The sequence below is a fragment of the Dermacentor variabilis genome, chromosome 4 (genome assembly GCF_050947875.1).
Source record: "Dermacentor variabilis isolate Ectoservices chromosome 4, ASM5094787v1, whole genome shotgun sequence".
Lineage (NCBI taxonomy): Eukaryota > Metazoa > Arthropoda > Arachnida > Ixodida > Ixodidae > Dermacentor > Dermacentor variabilis.
The window spans coordinates 23,240,058-23,264,744 of NC_134571.1; the positions used below are offsets into that span (position 1 = coordinate 23,240,058).

Below are 24,687 nucleotides of genomic sequence, written 5' to 3' on the forward strand. Positions count from 1 at the left end.
GTTGGCATATACGGAATGACCAAATAAGAGAAAATTAAGCAAATCGAAGAATCCGTTGAATATAATGCGCTATTCCACCAAGAGCTATGCGCTATTCCGCCGATATATATATCGCCAAATCTATATGCCGAGATACCCACCGAACCAGTCGCAGACAACAGCAGCAGCCGAAGCCAAACACGGAAGGCATAGGCAAAGTGAGATTTGCTTTAATATAAATGGCATTGGTCAGCGCAATCTCGTGATGTGAAACCCGCGTGCTTATACGACGGTGGTGCCACTTCCAATCGTACACCTTCGCTCATGGCGTGCGGTAACAAACGGCAACGGTTGCGAGCGAGCCTAACCTAGAAAACAAGCAAATCGCCCATGAAGCAATTACGTGTGAAAGGCGTCAGTATCGAATGGCACTCGAGAGCTTACGATCGAGTGCATCGGCAGTGCGGCGTTTACGGCCCACCGTTGCGCCGGCAAGATTGAATGGCTACCCGAGTCCGGACAGAAGGTCGGCCCGGAGAATATTTGAAGCCTTCGAGCAGCGCGAGGCACAATCTGCGTGAGCGTCTCGCCAGCGCACGTGACCGTGGCGACCTTGTATTATTTGTAACGATAGCATGGCGCTGAAGTGCAAAGTTGGTATCTTTCTCTCGCAGACACACGCAATATCCGCTACCAGAAGCCGCGTGATACCATTGCGCATAAGCGAATCTCTTCTGTGTAAATCGAGGCCTACATGTATATGCACGTGAGGATTCCTCTCGCTCGCTTCTATTTCTTTTCTTATCGATCACCGTTCGCGGCCGAGAAATTCCGGTGGTGACGTGAGGGCAGCCCCACTCGGACCACACACAGAAAGCGAAGAGGAACGTAACCGGAATAGAGTCGTTACATCATATGCCACCATGAAAGGCACAATCAGCACCAAGGTACACGAATTCTTCTTCAACAGCGAAGCCTTCTTTTCAGCGGAGTCGTGCGGGGATTCCTTCGCAACATCCTGCGTCCCTCGAGTGGATGACGATGTTTCCCGTTCACATTTTCTTTAATGCGCTAAGAATTTTCTAATAAAAACGAACAAGTAAGGTCAAATGCGGTGAACAGGAATTCCAATTGTGTATGTACCGCTGCTGCCTGTCATGGTCAGGGTACACACACAAGTCAAGAAATTTACAGAATAATAAAAATAGGTCAGGGGAGTGCATACGGCAGACATTATACCAACTCCTGACTTGTTGATTGATTTCCACTCTCGCTGAAAGAAAAGTGTACCATCACTGCATTCTACCGGTGCTAACAGATGGGGCAGAAACTAGGTGGTTAACGAAGAAGCTTGAGAACAGGTTAAGGAACGCGCAAAGAGCGATGTAACTAAAATTGTTAGGCTTAAGGTTAAGAAACAGGAAAAGAGCGGTGTGGATCAGAAAGCAAATGGCGACAGCCAATATTCTAGTTGACATTAAGAGAAAAACAAATGCTGCTGGGCAGGCCGTATATGTGTAGGGCAGATAACCGCTGGAACATAAGCGTTACAGAATGTGTGCCGAGTGAAGAGAAGTGCAGTCGAGGACGGGAGAAAATTAGGTGGGCTGATAAAATTAGAAATTTGCAGGCGCAAGCTAGAATCAGCTAGCACAAGACAGGGGTAATTGGAGGTCGCTGGTAAAGACCTTCGTCCTGCAGTGGACATAAACATAGGCTGACGACGACGACGACGACGATGATGAAGATACCAATACTATTGGAATGGCCGCCGTGAATTGAAAATGTTGGTCCCCCTAAAGCCTTGCCCATTTAACCGGTTAACTCTGGGCGAACTTCGATTTCCCTCATTTAAACACATGTAAAACGCAGAAATGCTTTCATTGGCCTCTGAATTGATTCGAATGAAATTTGTTGGCGTTTAAAAGAGAAAGCTGAATACTACCGATTGTATGCGGCATAATTTTGATTTAGGGCTTCGTATCTTTCACAAAAAAATTGCCAGAAATCAGCCAGTTAAAGCAAAATTGAAAGAAGCGCAATGGTTACAAACCCGTAGCTTTGCAACAAAAGCCGATATTGCAGTTTTGTATATGTAATCTGTTGTAGTATGTAAAGGGGACAGGTTAAATGTATGAGTTTACAGTGTAGATGGATTTTTTTACAATCCTTGCGAGGGTTATGCGAAAGCCCTACAAATAAGTGCTATAGTTCACAGAGGTGTTCCACACAATTCCGTGTGCTCTATATATGTATCCGTAGGTGCAGTTTACAAAATTATCGTGTTGTATTTCTTGGAGCATATTTTGTCTAATGAGAGAAGTTCTGCATTTCGCATGTATTTTAATTGGGAAATCTGAGTTGGCCCCGAGGCAAAGCTTGCTCCACTTACAAAATTTTTTAAAAATACATTCAATTGTATAACAGCGGAAACTCTGCTGTGGGCAACAAAAACTAAAAAAAAAAAAAATAGGATGCAGCAGAACTTCTAGACCAATTTTTGTGAGGGTAGTAATGGAGACGTCAGGTTTCTCTCCGAGTACGCCGCCTGCGGCGCACTTCGGCAACGACCGCTAGGTAGCACGAAGCCAGAAATCTCGGAGCTCATTCTTGTCGCCCAAGCAAGCCTTAAAAGCAATAGGTTTCGGGAGAAGTTTGCTAAAATTGCAACACAGTTTAACTGGAAGCTACGACACGCCATGCTTTGGTGCTGCTCGACAAAGCGCTCGGGTCCGAGCAGACGACGTTGTGACGCCAGGCGATACGTCGCGCTCGAGCGCTAACGGTCGCTCTCTCGGATTGGCCGACTCCCGCTGGGGAGTACAAGTCAAAAGTGACGTTATTGTGAAACGGAAGGCAGAAGTCGTTTTGAGAGAACGAAGAAGGGATGGACAAAATAGAGGCGAATCTACTATTACGTTATGACAGGCGCTTCCCAAATTTACATGTTCAAATAAGAATCTATTTCTTCACTTTTATATGTCATAAAGGGATCTCAATTTCGTCTCAAGTAAATAATATCAGAGAGAGAGAGAGAGAGAACGATAACAAAAAAAAAAAAAGAAAGAAGACTAGGCACCTTTATGAAATGTCCTTAACGACCTTTCTGCACTTTCTTCTGTTTCTGTTTTCTGCTCGCCCCTTTGACCACAATGTTGGTTTTTTCTTGCCTCTAGACTTTGAAACAAATGAGTATCCGGTGCCTCCAACATATTCACACAACTGTTTCAATCAATCAATCAATCAATCAATCAATCAATCAATCAATCAATCAATCAATCAATCAATCAATCAATCAATCTAACGGGCCCACACACAATCCTACGATCTGAGTGCCAGCCCCCTCCTCCCACGCATACATTAAAGACATACTGCCGGAGGTTATAGGTAAAAGACAGAGAGGAACCAAACAAAAAGTGACAACAAGGCATAATACCAGAAAATAAATACAATAAATAAGAAAAGACCATTATGAAAAGGACAGTTTGCATAGAAGACGCAAGGTAAGTTAAAAAGAATATGCAGAAGAAAGGCGCTTAGACAATGTGTGAGATAATAAAATTACAACGCAAACGTTCGGAAAAACATAATGACACTGAGTAAAGGAAAAATATCGGCATTAAGAAAATAAACGTTATAAAGATTCTATTCTGTGGACGGTTGAGTGTCGGCTATGACAGGCAGAAACTTGTAAATTTCTATGTTCTCTGCTGATCTTGCCCGGCATACGCAACATGACCCAACTGAGGAGTTAGGGGCAGGCGAGGATATCGTGAAGGAGACTGAAAAGAAGCACAAGTTCAGCGCGATTAGGTTGGCAACGAAGTGATCGCATCGACAATAATCCAACAGTACAGAGCTCGTGTGATGATACATGCTTATAAACTTTTTCTGGGCAATTTCTATGGATGTCACTGTTGGATTTAGAAATGCCATTACAGACTACCGACGCGTGTTCGAGTTGAAGAAGCCAGACTGTTGTGTACAACTTGCGGAAAGGGGTTGGGGAATTTAATTATCTTGATATTCTGCTAATAGAGCCGATACTGCGCATACCCCGCATTGCAACACGTTTAGTTTGAACAGAAAAGTGTAAGGATGTATCAAAGAATACAACGAGATCACTATCTCACAGACGTTACACATTGGCATTGAATCCACAAAATGAGAAAGAAGCATGCTGTTTTGCGAGTGAAAATGATGAGTGAAAGAGAGAAACTCTTAGCAGCATTCAAGATATTCTTTTTTTTTTTCTTTTTGCGCCATTTGGAAAAAATAAAAGTCAGACTGCGGAGAAAGATATATAAACTGGATGGGAAAGGCAGGGAGGTTGAGATTCTGGTTTACTACCTTGCACTGGGGGAAGGCTAAGGGGAAATGAAAGAAGAAAATAACAGGTGGAGAGAAAAAACAACGAAACGAAAAAAAAAATGTAGGGAAGGTCGTTAACGTCCATGAGAATTACAAACTGCAGGATGCCACAGTGATATACAGTATAGATTTCCTTAAAATTTATGATGTCATCGGCATATAGAAGGAAAGAAGAATTCTGAATAGGCGGAATAAACGACATTAACAAAAAAAAAACTTAGAAATGAGTAGTCCCAATACTGATCCTTGAGAGCTAACGCTAATTGCCATGTACAAGGAAGACGTTTGGCCAACGGCGCTAGCATAACATGATCTGTCAAGAAGATAAATGTGGAACAGACTGAGAACTGACGAGCCAACACCAAAGTGCGTATAAGCTTAACTAGTAGCAGTGAGTAGATGACTCATTCAAAAACTTGCTGAGGTCACTAAATGATGTCGGCGTGCCCCCTCTGGAGTGACCGCCATTAAATTTCGCCATGGAACACGAGATTTGCGATAATTGAGTGGCTAGAGAGAAATCCGTGCTGATTCGGAATCAAGGAGTTCTTCACAATGGGAGACAATGTTGCGAAAAGCAAGCTAAAAAATCTTAGATGTTGCACAGGAGAAAATCGGGCGATACTACTACTACTACTACTAATAATAATAATAATAATAATAATGATAATAATAATAATAATAATAATAATAATAATAATAATAATAATAATAATAATAATAATAATAATAATAATAATTCGCGCCTTCATGGTTTAGCATTTTTCCATGTCACGTTATCGAAAACTAGTGACGAGTTTCTTGTTTGCAAGTACAATAAATTTATTAGAGTAGATCATCGGCCTTTTCCTTACCCAGATATTGTCGATTGATTAGTCTTTGACAGTGTTGGGATTCCGACTGCCATCACTGCCAGTACTACTAATGCCAAGAGAGAAGAGAGAGAGAGAAAAGGATGCATAGTAATAAAGGGAGGTTAACCAGAGGCAGTTCCGGTTGGCTACCCTGCACGGGGGAAAGGTGAAGGGGGATAAAAAGAGAAGGAGAGCGGAAGGGGGAGATAGAGAGAAATAGAGACGAGCACGAACAAACCACGTATATACGCCACTAGAAAGAAGCTCCTTCCCCCTCCCCCTCTTTTTTTTTCTTTGAAGAGAGCGGGCAGCACCTTATACAACTGTCTGATAGAAAACCTAAAACCTCTTGTCAAGCCAGTGAGCCACTTTATTGCCGAGTACAACAAGGAAAAAAAAAGCAAAACAGTTGCGTTATCGGAAGCTGGGAATATACAAGCACGTCTCTCCCCGTGCTCCGATACGTGAAAACGATAGATAGATAGATAGATAGATAGATAGATAGATAGATAGATAGATAGATAGATAGATAGATAGATAGATAGATAGATAGATAGATAGATAGATAGCGTAGCTCATTTGGACGAGCAATATATACTAGTTAACTTGACTACGTTCTTGCTATTATGAATATGAATGGTCGGCGTGGCCAAGGCTGATCAGAGAAGGCTACCATATAATTGAAGAAGTGTGAACAACGCCAATCGGTGGCACAAACAGTGAGGAAAAAGAAGAAATTAACGCAGGCGCAGTTCGACAGGGGGAATAAATGCAAATAAAAATATAAACATCAAGCACCAAGAACACAAATTCGAAGAAATTGGGTTCACAACCTGCGAGACGCCCTTTGCCACATTCTCGTCTGCTGCGTTTCCCAAAGTTTAGTACTTCTTAACCTGTTTATTTTGGTGTAATATATCAAAGGACGGAAAGAAGCTGATTACAAGTATAGGAAGTTACAGCCGCCGTTTTAGAACAAGAAAACCATGCGACCTATTTTGGTTTCTTATTTAATGAGAATTGCAAATAACACTGATTCGCAGTTGAATGCGGGGCAACAAATAATCAAACCAATGTTCTTTGTGTTTACACGACGGGCTACGACGGGATAACTGATTTTATAAACATTTAAAGACGGGGACACATAGCTGTGCGTTTGGGACTTGCCTACGAGGCTTCCGTGTTGGCAACAAACACAGCACAACAGACCAAGAACTTACGCGTCAATCTTGCGGTATATATACGGGCGTCTAAAGACTCTCCTAGTGATAATAACATGAAGCAGCAGAATAAAAAAAAACGATTTTTGTTTTAGCTGGTGTATTACTAAACTTATCCATTCCGAATGTCACATGAAGGTTTGTGGAGTTACTCCTGACTTGCATAACGCGTTTGAGCGTTGTATTCATCTTGTGAAGCACCTATAGATTGGAGTATAACTTCTGGCGAATACTTGCAGCAAACGATATTTTTATTGGATATTTATATTTTTTTACAGAGTTACGGGCTCTGACACGAATAGTCAAGAAGGACGGTTTCATACTTTTACATTGCAGCCGATTATAAGGCATAATCCACGGGGTTTTTTCCAGACGCCGAATGACCGCTTCCTGCGTGATGTAATCCGATCGAACACTGCTGCGCCACTGCGAACATCACTTCCGGGTGAAACAAAAAAAGAAAACGGTATCCACTGAACGTCGCCGACGGCGCCGCGAACCCAAACAAACCCATACGACGCACTCGCCGGTCGCCTCTGGCAGTACTTCTTTATTAATCGTCCTATGGCGCAGCACCAGACGGCTTGGCCGCTGCACTGGGCAGCCGTTATGCCAGACTTGGGTGCGCAGTTACAAAGCGGCTAGCCGCAGAATGCGCAGAGGCGACTGCTGAGCCAAAACAGACACACAGACACATACGCGAGGAGATAGACTAAAGCGTGCACCACTGCCGCGGCGTCAATGACTCCGCTCGGCTCTTTGCATCCAGTGCGGCCCGAGTAAACACAGCATCGCCGGTGTCGGCGCTAGCACGTCGGTGGCGCAAACGAGGACGGCCTTTAACTAACGGGTGAGGCTCACCGCTTTCGTTTTTCGCGACGGAGCAGGTTCTGACGCAGTCTCGCCGCTACGCAGTAGTGGTCGGCCGGCGGCTCGCACTTCCGCCCACCGGCGGGTGGTGAGGGGGGCGGCGAGGTTGCCCGCGGGCGGACAGGCGAGGGTAGCCAGTCCCCGAAGCGGCTCTCGGGAGTAGCCGCCGGTTTCCCCGCCGCTGCGGCGAACAACACACCCACGCATGCACTCCAGCGGCGTGTTGGGGGCAGCGCGCGTGAGCGCGCGTTGCGGAAGTTCGGAGCCCACGGAGCGCGCTACGCCGCCGGTTCCCTGAGTGTTACAGCAGCGGCTGTTGACCTCCTCCATGCTGTTGACCCCCGACGCCAGCGCCATCCACCGCCTCCCAGTGCACTAGCACGGCAAGAGCGCCTCTTCCTACTCGCTGTGTTTTTCTGTCTGCGTTTTTTTTATCCCCCTGTGACGTCCGCGCCGCCGTCTGGGAGATGGTTCGTCTGCACTTTTCGGCCGCCGCTGCCTGATCAATAGAAGACGGCTGCAGCGCGCGCGCGCGTTGCAGCCACTGCTCGAAACCGCGAGTGCGTGGCGCTGCGCGGTTCATTTGAGTGGGGCCGACGGAACACCGGCGCGAAGTGGGAGGCTGCGACCCTGGCCAGAGCATCTGCCGTGGTTGCACAACGCCGGCGGCGCGGCGGTCAGTCGCCGAAGGGTTGGCCTCCACTACTGCTAGGAGAGAAAGTCCGGGTGGGCCAGCGCTTCCGGCGTGACGCTTTGCGGCAAGAACGTCGGCTTCAGTAGCTACTGAGCAGACTGGTGCTGGAAGGGCGCTGGATTCACACAGCTTTTCGTTCGTAAGATACGTCCAATGCGTTCTCTATCTTTTTCTTTGCTGCCACAACTCCCCGAAAACCTTCCTCTAGCACGGATGGCCTAACACTCATACGGAAGCTCCAAAGTTACTGTGTATGAGCGGCACAGTGAATCTAGGCCCCGGGATCGTCTTCACAGACATTTTCGAACGGAAGAACAATTCCTGATTGGCCCACAAATTGACTGTCGTGATATAGGTAATGATGTATCAGTTCTTGGAAAAAATGGTTCGTGTGACCCACTAGCGGGGTTTTGCGATCCAACGAGTCGACGATTCATGCCTGGGTTTCGGTTTGAATAGTTTCGTATGTGCTCGGTGGAACCGCATGGCGCCCGATGCAGGAAGGAACCATTGCCTCTGTACAGGGTTCTGAATATTTCGCTGCGCGTGTTCGAAAAAAGTTTTGCGTTCACCGCTGCACTGTTCTCTCAGTTGCATTTTGGCGTCGACTTTGTATAGTATAACACCCGGCACAGTTAAGTGCCTGGTTTAAGAAATATGCCAATTTACCTGCGCTTATGGGGATGCGAGCTGCTGCCGCGACGGTGCAAGTATGAACTTGTATCACCGTTTTCCATCAGCTGCAGAAAGCACTGTTTGAGGGAGGGCAGTCGCCTGTTTGAGAAGCGGGCAACACGCGGCAGCCATCCCTGAAACGTTGCATTCTGCAGCTGACGGCAGGCAGCGACACAACTTTACGCTTGCGCCGTCGCCGCAGCAGCTCGCATACCCACAAGCGCAGGCGAATTTGCACTTTTCATTGCGATTGCAGTTACATGGACACTCCAAGCGCATTTCTGCCATCGCCGTCGCCGTGAGGTTCTGTATAAAATCCAAGGACAATAAAACCGTCACCGCGCATGTGCGAGTGAAAGCAAGCGAGGGTGAGCCGGCGAACGCGGTTCAATCTCGCGTGCGCGAGCGAGGACCGCGGTTCAGAAGCGTGCTCTCTCCTGTCGCGCGCGTGGCAAGGGGGTGAGGAGAGGAAGGAGGCGGCGTTCTTCTGCGGCGGCTACTTCGGTTCCTCCGTGACCTCTTCGCCCTCCGCTCCGTACAGAGTGGAGACAACCGCGGCGTTTACCACGGCGTTCGGCACGCGAATGGCTGACGCCGAAGTAGACGCCTTTGGCGGAAGCCGTATATATGAACGCGTTGCCGGCGCTCGTTTGTCTTGAAAGAGATCTGTGCCGTGGCCAAAGTGCCCGCCCGGGCGGATCTCATCTTCAAAGTGGTCTGCGGTGTTTGCAAAGTGCGCGTAGTCCCGGTAGTTTCGTATGCGCTGTGCTTTCGACGTTTCGTTCACGTTGAAGCGACAGATGCACGGAGGTCAATTGGCTTGCGGCTGCTGCCACAATTCTTAACTCCAGCGTGTTCACAGGCAGTTTCCGCTTTACCTTTCCGTTTACCTGTACGCGCGTGACACCACGCTAGTTAATTTCGTTAAAACACGTTGGCGGGCTAGTTGGTTTGAATCCATGATAGAATGTGTAAGCGCGACTGAAAAGGGACGTAGAAAGAACCACACACACAAAGGCAGAGTTGTCTCTGTGTGTCTGTTTCTTCCTACATCCTCGTTCATGTCACGCTTACACATTCTATCATCGTTAATTTAGTTCGCGAATTTTTACAAGTTTATACTGCCGCTAAAGCTACTGTCCTTAATTCGTACAGCTATCCACTAACTTGCTATCGCAATTGGTGCTAACCTTTCGGGCGAATTAACCGCGACATTTTCCTTAAATACCAAGCAATTGACTCTGCCAAGTGTTATACTATAAACGAAGTAGACGCCAAAACGCGATAGTTCTGCAAAATTTGAGAAAGAGCAGTGCAAGCTGAGCGCAAAAACTTTTTTCGAACACACGCAGCGAAATATTCAGGACCTTATATATGCTCCCCTAGAGTGCATAGTTGCATCTCTCATTTCCATGTGCCGCTACTCGCCGACTGCCATCACGTGGTCAAAGTGACGTCAAATGTATCGCCGAGCTGCGAAGAAAGCAACTTCACGGACACGATGACAATTTTTTCGTTTCCTTCAATGCCATGAACATCGCAATCCGCCGCTTCCGCAACACGCATGGCATGAATGATACGACATGTGATGACATCACATGGCACAAATAACATCTCATAACATATATTGCATAACGTGTATGCGTGACATGTCACGACAGGCATGACTTGCAAGCATGACGTTAATGACCTAACATGCATCCATGACATGAATGGCATGACATCAGTATAAGTGACGTGAGAATATGATAAGCCGTCATATGGCATGACATGCATGACATAGCATATTATGGATGCCATGACATGAATGACAATAAGCCCATGTATAGTGGTCCAAGCTAGTGTGTAACATGACATGAATGACAAGATTTTAGAGTGTGGAACAGCGTCTATCCGCTCCTGCCGGCACGCAAAGTTTGGCTCCTGCGCGCACGAGGAATAACATTACCGCATTGCTTTGGACCAAAATGACGGACCTTTGCGCAACTTTGCCCCCTTTGGGAACATATGCAGTGACACTAGAAATAACTCTGAAGAGAGCAGATGCTCTTCGATTATCGTGGATCTGGTGCCCCGTATCGTAATGCGAGTAGTAAATCGAAATAAACCTTATCGAACAAACGCGTCCGCCTAGGGCGAACAAAAGTCTTCGCCCTAGGCGGACGCGTGGGTGCTGGTCGTTCGTCGCGCCCTGTCCATCAGCACGCGTTAGTCCTCAGGGTCGGCCACTGGTACTTCGCACTTCCGCTGGTGCGACCTCGGGGCCGTCGCGCTCCCACACCATGTGGCACGGGCACCTTGCTGTGCCTGAACTTTAGTCACGTGGGGCACATCCACGATGTCGTTGATGAAAGAGTCGGTCTGTAGTTGCTACCTACCTGCTCAACATTGGGTCAGGGTGTCGGCAGACGGTCCCGTTCAATGTTAGGTGCTGTAGGATGTTCGCGTACTTCTACAGCGCGCCCGGCAGGAATGCCCGGTGTGAGCGTGCTCTCAGGCCGCGGCGAAAGCGATCGATTACCATGTGGTCCACAGCAGTCAGTGAGCGACGTTGACCTAACTCTCACGTGAGCATAAAACCTATGTGTGATAGACTGGAAAGAGAGGAAGGGTGACGACTGAGGCTAGGGATATTTCCACTCGCTGTTTTTAACTTCTACCTACAGAATGAAACGGTGAAACCTTAGCGCAAACGATGAACACACACAGGCGCACTTTTTCAGGCATAATGTTGTTTGTGAAAGGTGCAACCCGACCGGAAAAGCGAAAATAAAAGGGGTGTAGAGAACGTCCACTGGCGGCGTTCACCGTCGACTATATATATATATATATATATATATATATGCTTTTTTGAGCCTGTATATACGTCTGTGTTCAACGTGTGTTTGTTATTTCTTTATTTGTTTATTTTTTACTTTTTTCTTTTTGTGGTGGGATTGGTGCTTCTAATTGTTAAGCATAACATGACAGCTCTTGTAGACCTTCTTTGTTCCCAACATTGGTGCAGTAGCAATGTTGTCGTTGCTACTACGTTTTCTTCGCGCGAGTGCTGTTTGAAATAAAAACTCGCAGTTCTAGAGTTGTTTTCCTTGGTGCTCGGCCTGTGTCTTAATTGTATTGGCACTGGATACCTCGGCGATTTCAACAGTTTATCAGCTGGTATAACTAAACGCCGCGACGCCCGGTGGCCATGCTATACACAGTGGACAAGAGAGGGAGCAAAATTGGAGTTAGCAACACTGCGCGTTAATATATCAAAGGCCGTTCGAGCAAAACTTTTCGCTGCGACGCTATCTGAGTTTCCTGTCTCGGCGCGCAATGGCACGAAACATATCGGCAACATTAAAAAGCGAGCGCACGGCAATCGAAAAGATGTAGTGGTGGGTGTGGAAATTTTATGAACGCTGTCTTCACCCGTTGAAGTGCTGATATTTATACTTCGAACGTATCTCTCCTTCCAAAGCGGGAAAGACCGTCTCGAGTGAGTCAAATGTCCTATACATCCGCAAGCGGAATTCGAACGCGGTGCAGGTCTCCATCGCCTGCGCACAATTTCTCGTGAATTTTGCTGAGCTCGAGTGCGAGCACGAATATTCCCTGCCCGATGCCACACGGCCTAGCTTTCCCTATCCACGGCATTAGTATTCAGTGCTGGTGGTCGAGCACGTACATAAATAAAAAGCTTACAATATAACGCAAGAAAATTATGGAGGTGGCAAGAGTCGTTTGAAAAGCCAGCTAGTTGGTTGGTTGGTGCCAATCGTGAAATGGCGCAACCGAATGCGATGGATGGTAGCCCTGGAATTGGGCAGTAGTAGTGTATAAAAAAAACAAAGGAAAGGAAATTAGTAAAAAAGTAATTTTAGGAATATTCAAAACGAATACATAAATCAACACAACGAAGTGACACGCCGCGTTAGACTATTGTGCTTTGAACTTAAATAAATAAATAAATAAATAAATAAATAAATAAATAAATAAATAAATAAATGGGAGATAGTCATACTAGTGCGACCTATTACTGCCGAGAGTAAGAAAAGATGCATGACAGTTAGCTTGTTTCATGCGGAAAGTTAGATAAGGTGCCACGCACGTTCTTACGAGAGAAACTTAATGCCTACGCGCGAAGGGAGAAGAGTCCCGGAAAATTTTGGCGCAGCCGAAGCTGGTGGTGGGGACCTTCCGGAAGACTTTCCCCTTTCTAGGAAAAATCCCCTATACTAAAAAGAAATGTTTTGTAATTTCAGTTCCTTTGCTGAATTGACAGTCGTGGGACAGAGACCAATGAGGCCTGTGTAAATGAAAGTTGAGCGGAGATATTCGACAACGAATTCCAGTAAGCGAAACTTTCATGCGTGACAAAGCCTGCGGGCTAAGGCGCTGAGTATCAACACTAAGAAAATCAGTGAGCGCTACCTTTCCATTCGACACCCACGGCTACCCGCCGTGGTTGCTTATTGGCTATGGTGTTGGGATGCTAAGCACGAGGTCGTGGGATCCAATCCCAGCCACTGCGGCCACATTTCCATGGGGGCGAAATGCGAAAGCGCCGGTGTACTTAGAATTAGGTGCACGTTAAAGAACGCCAGCTAGGTGGTCGAAATTGTCCCCCACTACAGCGCGCCTCATAACCAGGTCGTGGTTTTGGCACGTAAAACCCTATAACTAAACTGAATTAACACCCGCGGATCGTCGTCGTTTCTTTTTATTCTCCTTTTTTTTTTATTTGACACGTGTCGCAACATCAAGGAGCAGGCACACGCTGCCCAAGTGATAGCGGCGCTCCGTCGGGCCACTTGAAATCAAGACGCGCCGAGTGGAGTGCACTTTTTACATGGCGCTGTCGTCGTCGCCGTAGAGGCAGAAGCCGTGCTATTTGGAACGGTGGCAACTCGCGGATCCCCTGCGACGGAAATGCTGCGGGAATCGAGAGCGGGCACGTTCGTTCTCCGCTCCTTTCTTTGGATGGGGTAAGAATGAAGCGAAACATGCGCCCTTTTGACTAGTTTTTGTTCTCGACAACCTCGCTATTCGTTGATCTGGAACGCTACGCCTCGTTTTCTACAGTGCCAGCTTCGCGACTGTGGCACTGTAGACTGTGGCATCAAATTTGAGGCAGTTAATACTGAGTTATCGAATTTTCACGACTTCTTTCTTACTAACTTTGATCACCGGACTGTTGATGGTAATTGGCAACGTTTCAAAACTAAACTTCACGAACTCGTAAAAAGCAGATCCCCTTGAGCAAGCTCCCCTGCAATATCAACGCTCCTTGGTACAAGGCTCACTTAAAACGCCTGGCAAATAGTAAAAAGTGGGCAAAGTGGGCAAACCTTGCCGCTAAGACTTCTTCTGAAACATGATGGGAAGCCTACCATACTGCTAACAATAGATACACGTCAGCACTAACTCTAGCTAGAAGTAAATTTATTCAAGAAACGTTGCCTGTCATGTTAACTAACAATTTCCCCCAAATTTTGGCGAGTGATTAACCCTTCCAACCACAATACTACTAACATTGTTAACGATACCGGTGCTACTATATCAGATGACGAATGTTCCTCCTCTCTTAATGAAATTTTCGGCAATGATTTCGTCGCTGTTCCTACTTCACCACTCCCCTGCTCACCTGGCCTCGACCTCATTAATTCTAAACATTCTAAAAAAAAACACACTACCTTGTGTTCATCAATTTTTCTTTCGAAAATTTTTCGGCTGTCTCTTGACACTCACCACAACCTCGCTGACTGGAAGCTCGGGAAGGTAATTCTACTCCACAAGTCTGGTAATATGAATTCGCCTAACAATTATCGCCCTATCTCCCTAACCAGTATTCCTTGTAAAATATTTGAACACATTCTCTTTTCTCAACTTATCCCATTTCTCGAATCGATCTCATTTTTTTCTTCTTCCCAACACGGCTTTCGAAAATCACTCTCTTAATTTGTGAAACCCAGCTAATCTCCTTCATCAACAAACTACACTTAATTTTGGATCGTATTTCCATGGCCAATTCTATTTTTCTGGATTACTCAAAGGCATTTGGTCAAATTTGGCACAAACTGCTTTTTTTGAAGTTAAGCGAAAATTAATATTGATCCAAATCTTCTTAACTGGCTTGAGTATTTCTTGACTAATCGTCTTCAGTTTGTTTAATGCAACGATCACAGATCATCTACTAAACCTGTCCATTCCGGGGTTCCACAAGGGTCCGCTTTAGGTCATATCCAGTTCCTAATATACAGTGTATATTAACGACCTGCCTGACCGCGTTTTTTCTAACATACTCTTATTTGCTGATGACTGCGTCATTTTTCATGAAATTGCCCACAATAACGACACTAATGCCCTTCAACCTGACCTTGACGCTTTATGTAACTGATGCGACACATGGATTATGCAACTAAATCCTAACAAATGTAAGGTTATGCGTGTAACTCGAACTTCATCCACGTACTCCTGCTATTTCCTCAATAATGTTATCTTGGATTCTGTTGCTTCCTACCCTTATCTCAGCGTGAACGTAATATCAGCCCTAAACTTGAATTTGCACACCAGTATCATAATGTGTCATTGTTGACATAATGTATCATTGTATCAGTATCAATGCTAACCGCATGCTAGGTTACTTCCGTCGACCGAAACTTCTCCTTTGTTCCTTCCTCCCTCAAACTACTTCTCTACAAAACACTAGTCACAACAAAACTTGAATACGCGTCTTCCATATGAGATCCTTCTTCTAACGCTTTCATTACTACACTTGAACTTGTCCAGAATAACGCCGCTAAATTTATCACTGCCAACTATCACTGCACAGCTAGCATCACTGAACTGAAAAAAAAAATTGTGCAGATCCCACGCACTGTGGGATTAGATGTAAGCGAAGCTTTCTGTGCTGGTTGCTTTGATTGACGATAATTAGTGGTGATGCTGACGGCGAAAGCTAATTTCTTCAACATTTAGTATAACACGAGGATGGTGAGTTGATCTTAAACGTTACCTTGCGTGCACCATTGCTGTTTGTCTGCGTAGTACACAGAACGCACAGGGAAAAGTGTTTGCTTGAGGTGTTGTTATGCGCCATATTTCATAACTTATGAGAGGGTTGAGCATTGTCATTGCCTCACATGGCACATCGCATCGTGGCAGAAGTGTTAAACTTGAATTGGATTATGGGGCTGTACGTACCAAAACGATAATCGGATTATGAGGCACGTCGCAGTGGTTGACTCCGGAATTATTTTGGCACCGTGGTGTGCTTTAACGTGTCCCAAAATCTAAATGCACGTATGTTTGCTAATACGCCCCCCTCGAAATGCGTCTGCCGCGATTGGGATCAAATCCGGGACCTCCAGCAATGCCATAGCCGCAAAGCTACAGCGGCGGGCACAGAAGTGTTGATTTGACGGTTGACCGTTTCCGTAGTGTCGCCTGGACCCTGCGGTGCGCTTTAATTAATGCGGCTCTGCTTCTGCACGCCCTGCGTAAGTTGTCCTCTTGACGTGGTGTTTTTTTTTTTTATCAGAAATAGCAGGAACGTACTGTATCGTACCTTGTGCTTAAGCCTATTCAGTTTCCCCGCAACCACTGAGGTGTCTGTAGTAGTAGGGTTTCCTTGCCTTCTCACCGTTGCAAAACACCAAAACATCGGAACACACCTGCATGGCTCAATCAGGTCTCCAGTACTTAGTAATAGATAAAACTTCGCTTGCACACTTACGTTTCCATTGTTTCCAGGAGAATGTGGCAAATACGCCACGGGTATTCACATACCCAATACACGGCGTGCACCATCTGCAAAGCACGCCGCGTACGAATAACATAAGCAGCCCATCTTTCACCTCATTGGTCTATTATCTTTCGTGGCTCTACAGAGTTATCGCGGAGCTCGGCGAGCTAGCAGTATCCGCAGAGCGACCGACAGAGATCGACAGCAATGGATACGATGAAGGTATGCTGGTACACTCATCACGCTCTATCTATCTTGCGCTTTAACTGGCCTAACCACGATTTTTCTATACCGGTGCCAATATGGCATCTCTCCTCCCTTCGGGACTCGCCATGACGTCATGAATTTTGACAGCGACTGTGTCGTCGGGTCTAGTTAATTGTTTAATGGCAACTGCACTTTAAAGGAACCAAAACGTTAGCCTATGACAAGTTTCGAGAACTTTCCCCCTTCCCCAGTGCAGGGTAGCCAACAGGGCTCAGCCTGATTTTGCTGCCTGCCTTTTCCTTATTACACATCTCGCTCTTTTTCTCTTTTTTCCAGCCACTAGACAATGATTTGAAATTCGTGACGTCACATTGATGAACCGGCCGGTGCTGATATTTCGGCGAGAAATTCAATACCATAAATTTCTGTTGTCATTTGACCAGTAATAATAAACAGTTTCCTGCCAGATCAATGAAAATAGTTTTGAACGAAGACTTTCCGGGTGCAAATTTATTTAGTTTTGCTACTAATTTTCCCGTTAACTTAGCCTTTCACTTCAGCGTCCCTTGAATATATTAGAACTGTTTCCAATGCATCCTATTTTTGTGTGTAATCTTTTCCTTTCTATTTCGGGTGCTTTAATGGCTGTATAACGACGTTGTCTTCAGCTCTTGTATATAATGCCAGTAGTGCGACAACGTTTTGTACTAACGCAATCCGCTTAAGAAATGCATAACGCTTTCTTTTCTGTTCATATGCCTGATTTTGCTCTGCACTGTATGGGTGGCAAGGCCTATCTGAAACTATTTGAAAATTTTGAATAATGAATGGAATAGTTACTATTCCTAAATAGGAACCATTGTTCGAATACTTCTTGTATTTCAAAATGTAAAGTGTGCGCAATCAAACATAAAATTGGAGCAAAAGTGCGATAAATTTCTTCCCTGCGGGCATAGCGCAGGCATAAAACACGAGAAGTCAGGTAGTGGAGCAGGGTGCGTCGCTCAAGGCTAGTAACGTTGGCTCTGGGAGCCATACGTTAACGGCTACATAGCGATGACTCTTCGAAGAGTCCTGTGCATACGAACAAGCTGCTTATTTGTTCCTAATGCTAAATTCGTCATTTTAATAAACACGCTTCATAACGTGCAATGCAATGACAGAAACTTGCTGACATTATGAATACTTAGATGTGAACATCGTTTTAATAACCGTGAAGACTGCTGTTCAATATATGAAAAATATTCTGAAGATGTTCGATGTACGGGTCTTTGGGATTGCCTTCTGCTACTATTCGATTCGCATTCGATTCGCGGTCTCAAAACGCTACTCTTCGCACCCGCCCGCTTTCCTCAGCCAACAGGTGTCTGCTGGAGAGCATCGCCGAGCGATTCGACTGCCACCCCGAGCCAGGAGCGACGCGAGATGCGTGCTCGAGCCGAGGCTGCTGCTGGTCGCCATTGGCAGAAGGCGCGGAACCCAGCCTGGTACCCCACTGCTACTTCGCCCGTGACCACAGTGGATACCAGGTTGTCGGCACGGCCACGCACGACGACCGAGTCAGCCTGCGGCTCAAGCGCCATAGACCTTCGGGCGTCGACGTGGACATTCAGAAGGTGGACGTCGACGTCATGTACTACGACAGGGACACCGTAAGGATCAGGGTAAGCGAGCTACGCGATGGCGGGTTTATCGTAGAAAAGCCGATTACTCGACACCCTTGACATCCACGTGCAAAGAAATTTCGTTCGATTGTGGCGTAAAGGACTACCATCCTATACCTTATGACAATGTTTGAAGAAAAGCTGAATGAAGTTTAAGAACCTCGTAATTAGTACTGGTTTGAACATGCGTTTTGCTGCGTCATAGTTTCAACCCAGCATCGGCATATATGAAAGTCTGAACGCGTAGGCAGAATTTTGACATATTGCATATAGCGAACACGTGTTCACTTTAATAATATTATAGTGGTAGCTGTTTAAAAGGGACAATCCAGAGTTAGCATTGGGAAAGATGTGCCGGAACTGTCTTGGCAATGTAATTTATTGATGAGGTTTTACGTGCAACGGTTCAGTCTGTGGGATGAAAAGTAGCACTCAATGGTACACCGTTGCACAATTATTTAAACGCAAATATTGTTTAAGATAAAGAGCTAAAAAAATCTGGCTGCTGTATTGCAACGTAGGCAATGGAGCGATAATTTTGCAGATCTCCTCGTCAAGGCAACGCTTAATGCAAGCCATCAGTGTGGCATTCGCTAAAATTAATTCAAGACAGGTGTTGGTCTGCTGTAATTGCCATGTCATTCTACACAATCGCGATAACTACAGCAAGTTTAACAGCGCAAGTTCCAAGAAATACATGCATGCGAATGTAGTCTACGCTATGGAAGAACTTTCGATACTGCGGAAATAGGGTAACACGCCAGAGGCATGCGCTCCGGCAAATTTTGCCATGATATATTGCGTCACTGAGTACACCAGCAGTTAAGGTGTTCTCGCCGGTTTTTCAAAACTGATTTCTCAAAAACCCAATAAATAGATTCGACGAAATGATTTTGCGGACAAGCTTGAGTACTGTGTTTCGATGACAGTTCATCCAGCTATAGAAGAGCAGTCGAGCATGCAGGCGCGTCGCTTGCTGCAGGTAACAGACGCCGCCAAGGAGCGATTCGTCCCTCCAGTTCCACGTATTCCTTTTCGGACCTTCGCCGGTGTGCGTGACTACTCGGTTAACGTCAGCACCAGCGGAGTCATCACAGTGAACCGAAGTGGAACGAATATGTAAGTGGTATGGCATCATGTCCGTTCGGAAAACGAATGCAGCGTACACAGAAATTTCAACTTTCAATGTATTTTATTTTTGGCACAGAAGTACAGTGATCAAAGCATCACTGGTGGTCTCAGAGCGCAACGTAAAACACCGAAATATGAATCGCTTGATCTGGCAACGCAGCTTGCCCATCTCATACAAACGTCGATCGCAAGACAGTGAACGCCCATGGAGATGATGGGCCCACGTACACACAAAGTTTTGCATTCGCTGGTCGACGCGATCAACTAGTTGTGGGTAACCGATTCTCTTTCGGACAGTGAAAGTGTTGCCGCTTGCCAGTCAATCGTGACCGCGAGTTAGACGATGTGTCAACCAATTCTTATAGACAACAAAATTACGATCTCATTCACGAAGCCATTCGTACAAAAAGAATAAAGGTTAATATGCAGATTAAACGCATATTTTGGAGTCGCTGTTACGCGAAGCCGTCCCGAAGTGTTTCCTTAAATCGCTGTAGAACTGTTCATCTCCTGAAACGCGTTTAGCAGCATTGCGATTACGTGCCTACCCGGCAAATAAGCAGAACGCGGAATCTCCTCCCCCCCCCTCCCCCACGCGACCCACGTGACCCACGCGACCGAGGATTATACTGCTCTCCGGGATCGGCCCACGTTCCATCATGCCATCTCCGGAATCAGTCCAGTTTACTATTGCACCATACTCGGTCGGAAGCCAACCAAGCAGACGCGCCGAACGCTGGTAAATGAGTGGAAAGATTCGCTTTGATAAAGGAATTACGCGCTTGGACTATATTTGTTGCAATGAGGATATTTAGGGACTGTTTGTACTTCCACTGCGTAAATCCGTAGAAAACAGAGTCGGCACATCTGTAGGGGTAGTACAGACGGGGCTGTACACATAGGGCGATTTGCTATATGAATGCTTTCCTGTGAGCGAGTCGTTCTAAAGCAGCAGCAGCAGCGGGACTTGAGTTTAATAATAGCGTAAATGTAAGGAAATGAAATATTGCAAGGCGATGGTGCGGGAAGGCGAGCTACCCTCCCCGCAGAGCTCATGTCGGCCGGTATCGGGTCATGTGGCTGAAAAGGAGTTGGAGAAGCGACGCGAGGCTGCGCGTCAACGGGAGCCCGCAGTGACGTCGAGGAACAGTAAGGAACCTTGCGCCAACGATGCGAGGCTTGGCAAGATCGTGCGGGCGTCGTGGCCACACGGGAACGCAAAGAAACGTTGCGCCAACGACTATCGTGGATTATTGAGCGGATTCAAAAAGTAATTCACTTGCAATCATCAGCCCGTGACGCATTTATTCGCCCAGTTATCGAATACGGTAACACAATTTGGTTTCCCCATACACAACAGCTTATCAACAAACTAGAAGAAGTGCAGCGAAAGGCAATTAGATTCATCTTTAACAAATACAAGAATAGCGATTCACCTACCCAACTGTTAAAACAAGCCTGTATTCCTACTCTGCGAAACCGCGCCAAACTATAGCAAGACTAAAATTATTGTTCCAATTAATACACAATGCATTACGAATAAATACTTCGTTGTATATATCCCTAGGTGACACCAGACCTTCCCGCCATAAGCATTCATTAACACTTAAAGAATATGCATTTCGCACTGATTGTTTTACATATTCGTTCTTTCCTCTTGCAGTAAGAGAATGAAATAGCCTGGACCCCAGCATAACGACTAACACATCGTTGCCGAAATTTGTAACCCTTGTAGAAGAGCTGTTGCGCAATAATTAGATTATGTTAGCCGGAAATAACACCACTCACGTCATTGTATAAAATGAAATCTGTACGGGCATTGTATTTGCCTAGGCAATGTCACCCCTTTTTGCCAAATGAAATGTACCATTCTTGTTTTATTTCCTACCATGTGTGTATACCTGCTTCGTGTCGATTGCAAATATCATTGTTGAAATCATGTGAACCTGTTTCTTTCGCTATTTGTGAGTATATATTATATGCCCAACCTGTAAAAATCCCACTGGGATTGACAGTATCTGAAATAAATAAATAAATAAATCCTGGACGGTTTTTGCATAACTTTCTTTATTGTGCTTCTCCATGAGTTCAAGAATAACATTGGGACTTGCGAGCTGAATTTGCGGTATCTGCAGAGCATCGTCGTGCCTTTCCCTGTATTTAGAGCAAAATAAGAATCTTATTTTGCAGTTTTTCAGATTTTTGTATCAGCGAAAGTAAGCTAACTAGAATTCACCAAATTCTTTGTCGGCGCTGTAATAATCTGCGTTTCTCCCAGTTATTGAAGAAATATCCTGACGACACATCTTCTACAGAGGAGAAGACCTTGCTTGGGCCCGTGACCTCGTGCGTCTGCTATGCGCAAGGCCACAAAGGCGCTGCTGCGTTTCTTGAAGTGCACCAGCCTCTATGACGGCCTGTCCCTTTCCTCAGCGCAGGGTAGCATATATACGGGGCTCAGCCTGGTTAACCTCCCTGCCTTTTCCTTATGACTTTCTCTCTCTCTAACAAGAACTGCAGATGAAAGTGGAGAAAGAGCAATGGTTCAGTAGAATATTTTCAGGGACTATAGTTGGTGCACTATACACTCGGCACCCGTACCCGTCTTGCTTCTCCTACGTTGGTGTAAGCACGCATTGTTCTAAGCACACACTGACTACGGCAACTTCTGCGTGGAGGTGTTTGGGTTCTCATGTGACCCTGTACCCAGTCCGGCCTGCGGTTCGGACCAGCGTGTTCTGTCGAGTCGCACCCAGATCAAAACACCCTAGCATCGGCTTCGCCGTCTACATACAACACCCAATGTACATTTTGACAACGCACAAAGAGTATATCCATGAGCAACTTACGCCGTCTCATACTCCCGTCTCCTATAGCATTAATGCGATCCGCCTTCGCGCATTTCCGTCCCTAGCATAGACGCGATGAGCTAGAAATGCGGTGCGATGCGCCGCTTTTTGCATTCATGTAAACGCCGCCTATGTTCTGGAGCAGCCGGCCCCATGGAAAGCTATACTCTTCGCTGACAAACGCCTCTCTCCCTGCATTTCAGATCGAAGAGCGAAGTCCCCTAACAACTCACAAAGAAAAGTATATGCGCGAGAGAGAAAATGGGCTCTTCGGGTGACCAGTGTGACTCTCTGTGCAGTTTCCACACGGACCTGTCGCGGCTAGTGTTTACCGACCGCTTCCTGCAGCTGTCGACGCTGCTGCCTTCGGACGTGCTGTACGGCCTGGGGCAGCACTGGGGTCCCCTCCGCAGAAGCCTCAACTGGACCAGCCAGATCCTCTTCAACAAGGACAGGCCGGTCATGGCAAGTGTTGCGCCTCCTACGGCACCGCCCACAATGGAAGCAGCCTCAGCGTATAGCTGCACGCGTTGCACAGGCCTCGCGATTGTTCTATTGTAAGAAAGCACGAGCGCGTATGCTTGCAAAAGGAACGGTCTCCGTAGCGTTTATTTCATTTCGTTTAATTTCTTTTATTGTGCCTTCAAGACCACAAAGGAATTACAGGGGGGAGTGAGGTGAAAAGAAAGAGGTTACAAAACAATAAAGAATAAAGGAAAGTAACAAGTGACGTAGTTATAGTCATGTGGAGTGATGGGGGTCGATAATGGCCGTGCGGAGTGGTCTTCAATGGCAACCCTCGCGCCGGCAAGGCGGTGCCATTTTCGACAGGTCCTGGGAACTAAATACTCATGACAATAAGGTCTACTGTCACAATGCAAAATTCCAACTTTGTGGTGATGATCAATGCGAGACGGCGCGCTCGAGCGCGCGCCGCAGCGCAAAGTGCGCAGTCGCTAGCGGAGTAGAGTCTGTAGTGTGAGTGCCTAACTGAATGTGAAAACAAGATATGTCCTAAATAGCAAATAACGATTTCGCCGTGCGGCGATACATGAGATAAAATGGCGCGCACAGATGGGAAGCTCGGACGGCACTGCATCAATTCAACGACGGACGAATCTTTTGCCCATGTAGGGCTGCTTCGCCGCACAGTGGCCAAACAAAAGCGCCCCAGGAAAAAATTTCAGCTAGCGGAATGAAACCGAACTGGACCTACATATAGAGAGAGACCTACACTATGCGCCACTATAGAGTGCAATTAGCGGATGAGCTTTCGCTGCGCTGCAATCGGCACGTTAAAAATCGCCCCGTGCATTTTAAAAACGGGTCTGCAAAAGTGCCCCAGGAAGAAAGATCCAGGCAGTGGCATTAAAGTAGACGCGATATATAGCGTGAGGTTGCTGCAGCGATTAAGCGCCTACAGTGCAAATCGCGAAGAGCGAGGCATTACTCAGCAATCGATTTCTAAAGAAATGCTTGCCATAGAGTTACGCCGACCTCATCGCCCCAGTGTCGGCTTCACTGCAGTAGACGATGTCCCAGATTCCTGGACTTGCGAAGCAATGGGGCTGCAGAGTGACGGACGTAGCTGCAAATGAAGCAATAAACGGCATTGTCTGAAGCTTCATTCACAGTGCACGTATCTGCATCATTAGCTTGAACGAAAGCAACGAGAGGCATTACTGCAGTAGCTCAAGTCAGCAGGTCTCTGAAAACATGTAATATACTTGCTGCGCCTCTTCATGTGTGCCCCCTACGAGTGCTGTCTCTATACATCTATCCTTCCTTCTCTCTCCTTTCGTATCTCTATCCCCTCTTCGCCAGCGCAGAGTATAGTGAACTAGATGTGCATTTGATGAGCTCCAATCCTTTGTCTTCTTTCTATCTTTCTCACTTTGTTGGGAAGAAGAGCAGAATGTGAAATAAAGTACAGGCTCTATCTGCGCATCCTTGCCCGGATTATACGTCCAAAGTCAAAAGCATCTGTACAAATATTCAACTGGCATTTGACGACAGATATCTCTGCCGTACTGCTAAGATTACTGTTTTATTTCTTATGTATGTGTATGTTCAAATTGGTTCCCCCTTTTCGCAATGATGTGCCGAAAAAATACGTTTACTTATTTTATCAATTCAACGGCAGCGCACTTGATGAAACAAATACGAACGTTTAAACAGATGCACACACACCGGCGGTGAACTACAACTGAACGTTTAATGCCGTGCGAGACACATTTATGGCCATGCTTAAAAACAACGTATGCATGGCTATTGTTATTTTTAAACATGACCACAAATGCGGCTCGAACAGCATTATCGTTGTTTAATCATGACCACGAGGGCGTCTCACACACCACTGCTGTTGTTTTTTTAAGCATAACCGTAAATACCTCTCGTACATGTAGCATTAAACCTTCAGTTGCAGTTCAGCGCCGATGTGTGTG

General features: G+C 46.1%; 2 protein-coding genes across 3 annotated transcripts in view; one reads left to right on the plus strand and one right to left on the minus strand.

The window, feature by feature from the left end:
* The window catches only part of LOC142577716 (uncharacterized), a 34,969-nt gene extending 27,030 nt beyond the window's left edge, over positions 1-7,939 (minus strand). Inside the window, exon 1 of the mRNA XM_075687171.1 lies at positions 7,286-7,939. Coding sequence (XP_075543286.1) covers positions 7,286-7,651 — 366 coding nt within the window. The 5' untranslated portion in view covers positions 7,652-7,939. The remainder of the gene's footprint in view (positions 1-7,285) is intronic.
* A 5,529-nt stretch (positions 7,940-13,468) lies between these two features.
* Positions 13,469-24,687, plus strand: part of LOC142578799 (lysosomal alpha-glucosidase-like) — a 33,620-nt gene continuing 22,401 nt past the window's right edge. Inside the window, exons 1-5 of one of the 2 annotated variants that reach the window (XM_075688381.1) lie at positions 13,469-13,633; positions 16,538-16,614; positions 17,956-18,263; positions 19,246-19,382; positions 22,543-22,712. In XM_075688381.1, the coding sequence (XP_075544496.1) occupies positions 13,578-13,633; positions 16,538-16,614; positions 17,956-18,263; positions 19,246-19,382; positions 22,543-22,712 (748 nt within the window). In that variant the 5' untranslated portion in view covers positions 13,469-13,577. The remainder of the gene's footprint in view (positions 13,634-16,537; positions 16,615-17,955; positions 18,264-19,245; positions 19,383-22,542; positions 22,713-24,687) is intronic. The other variant, XM_075688382.1, reaches the window with a different exon arrangement.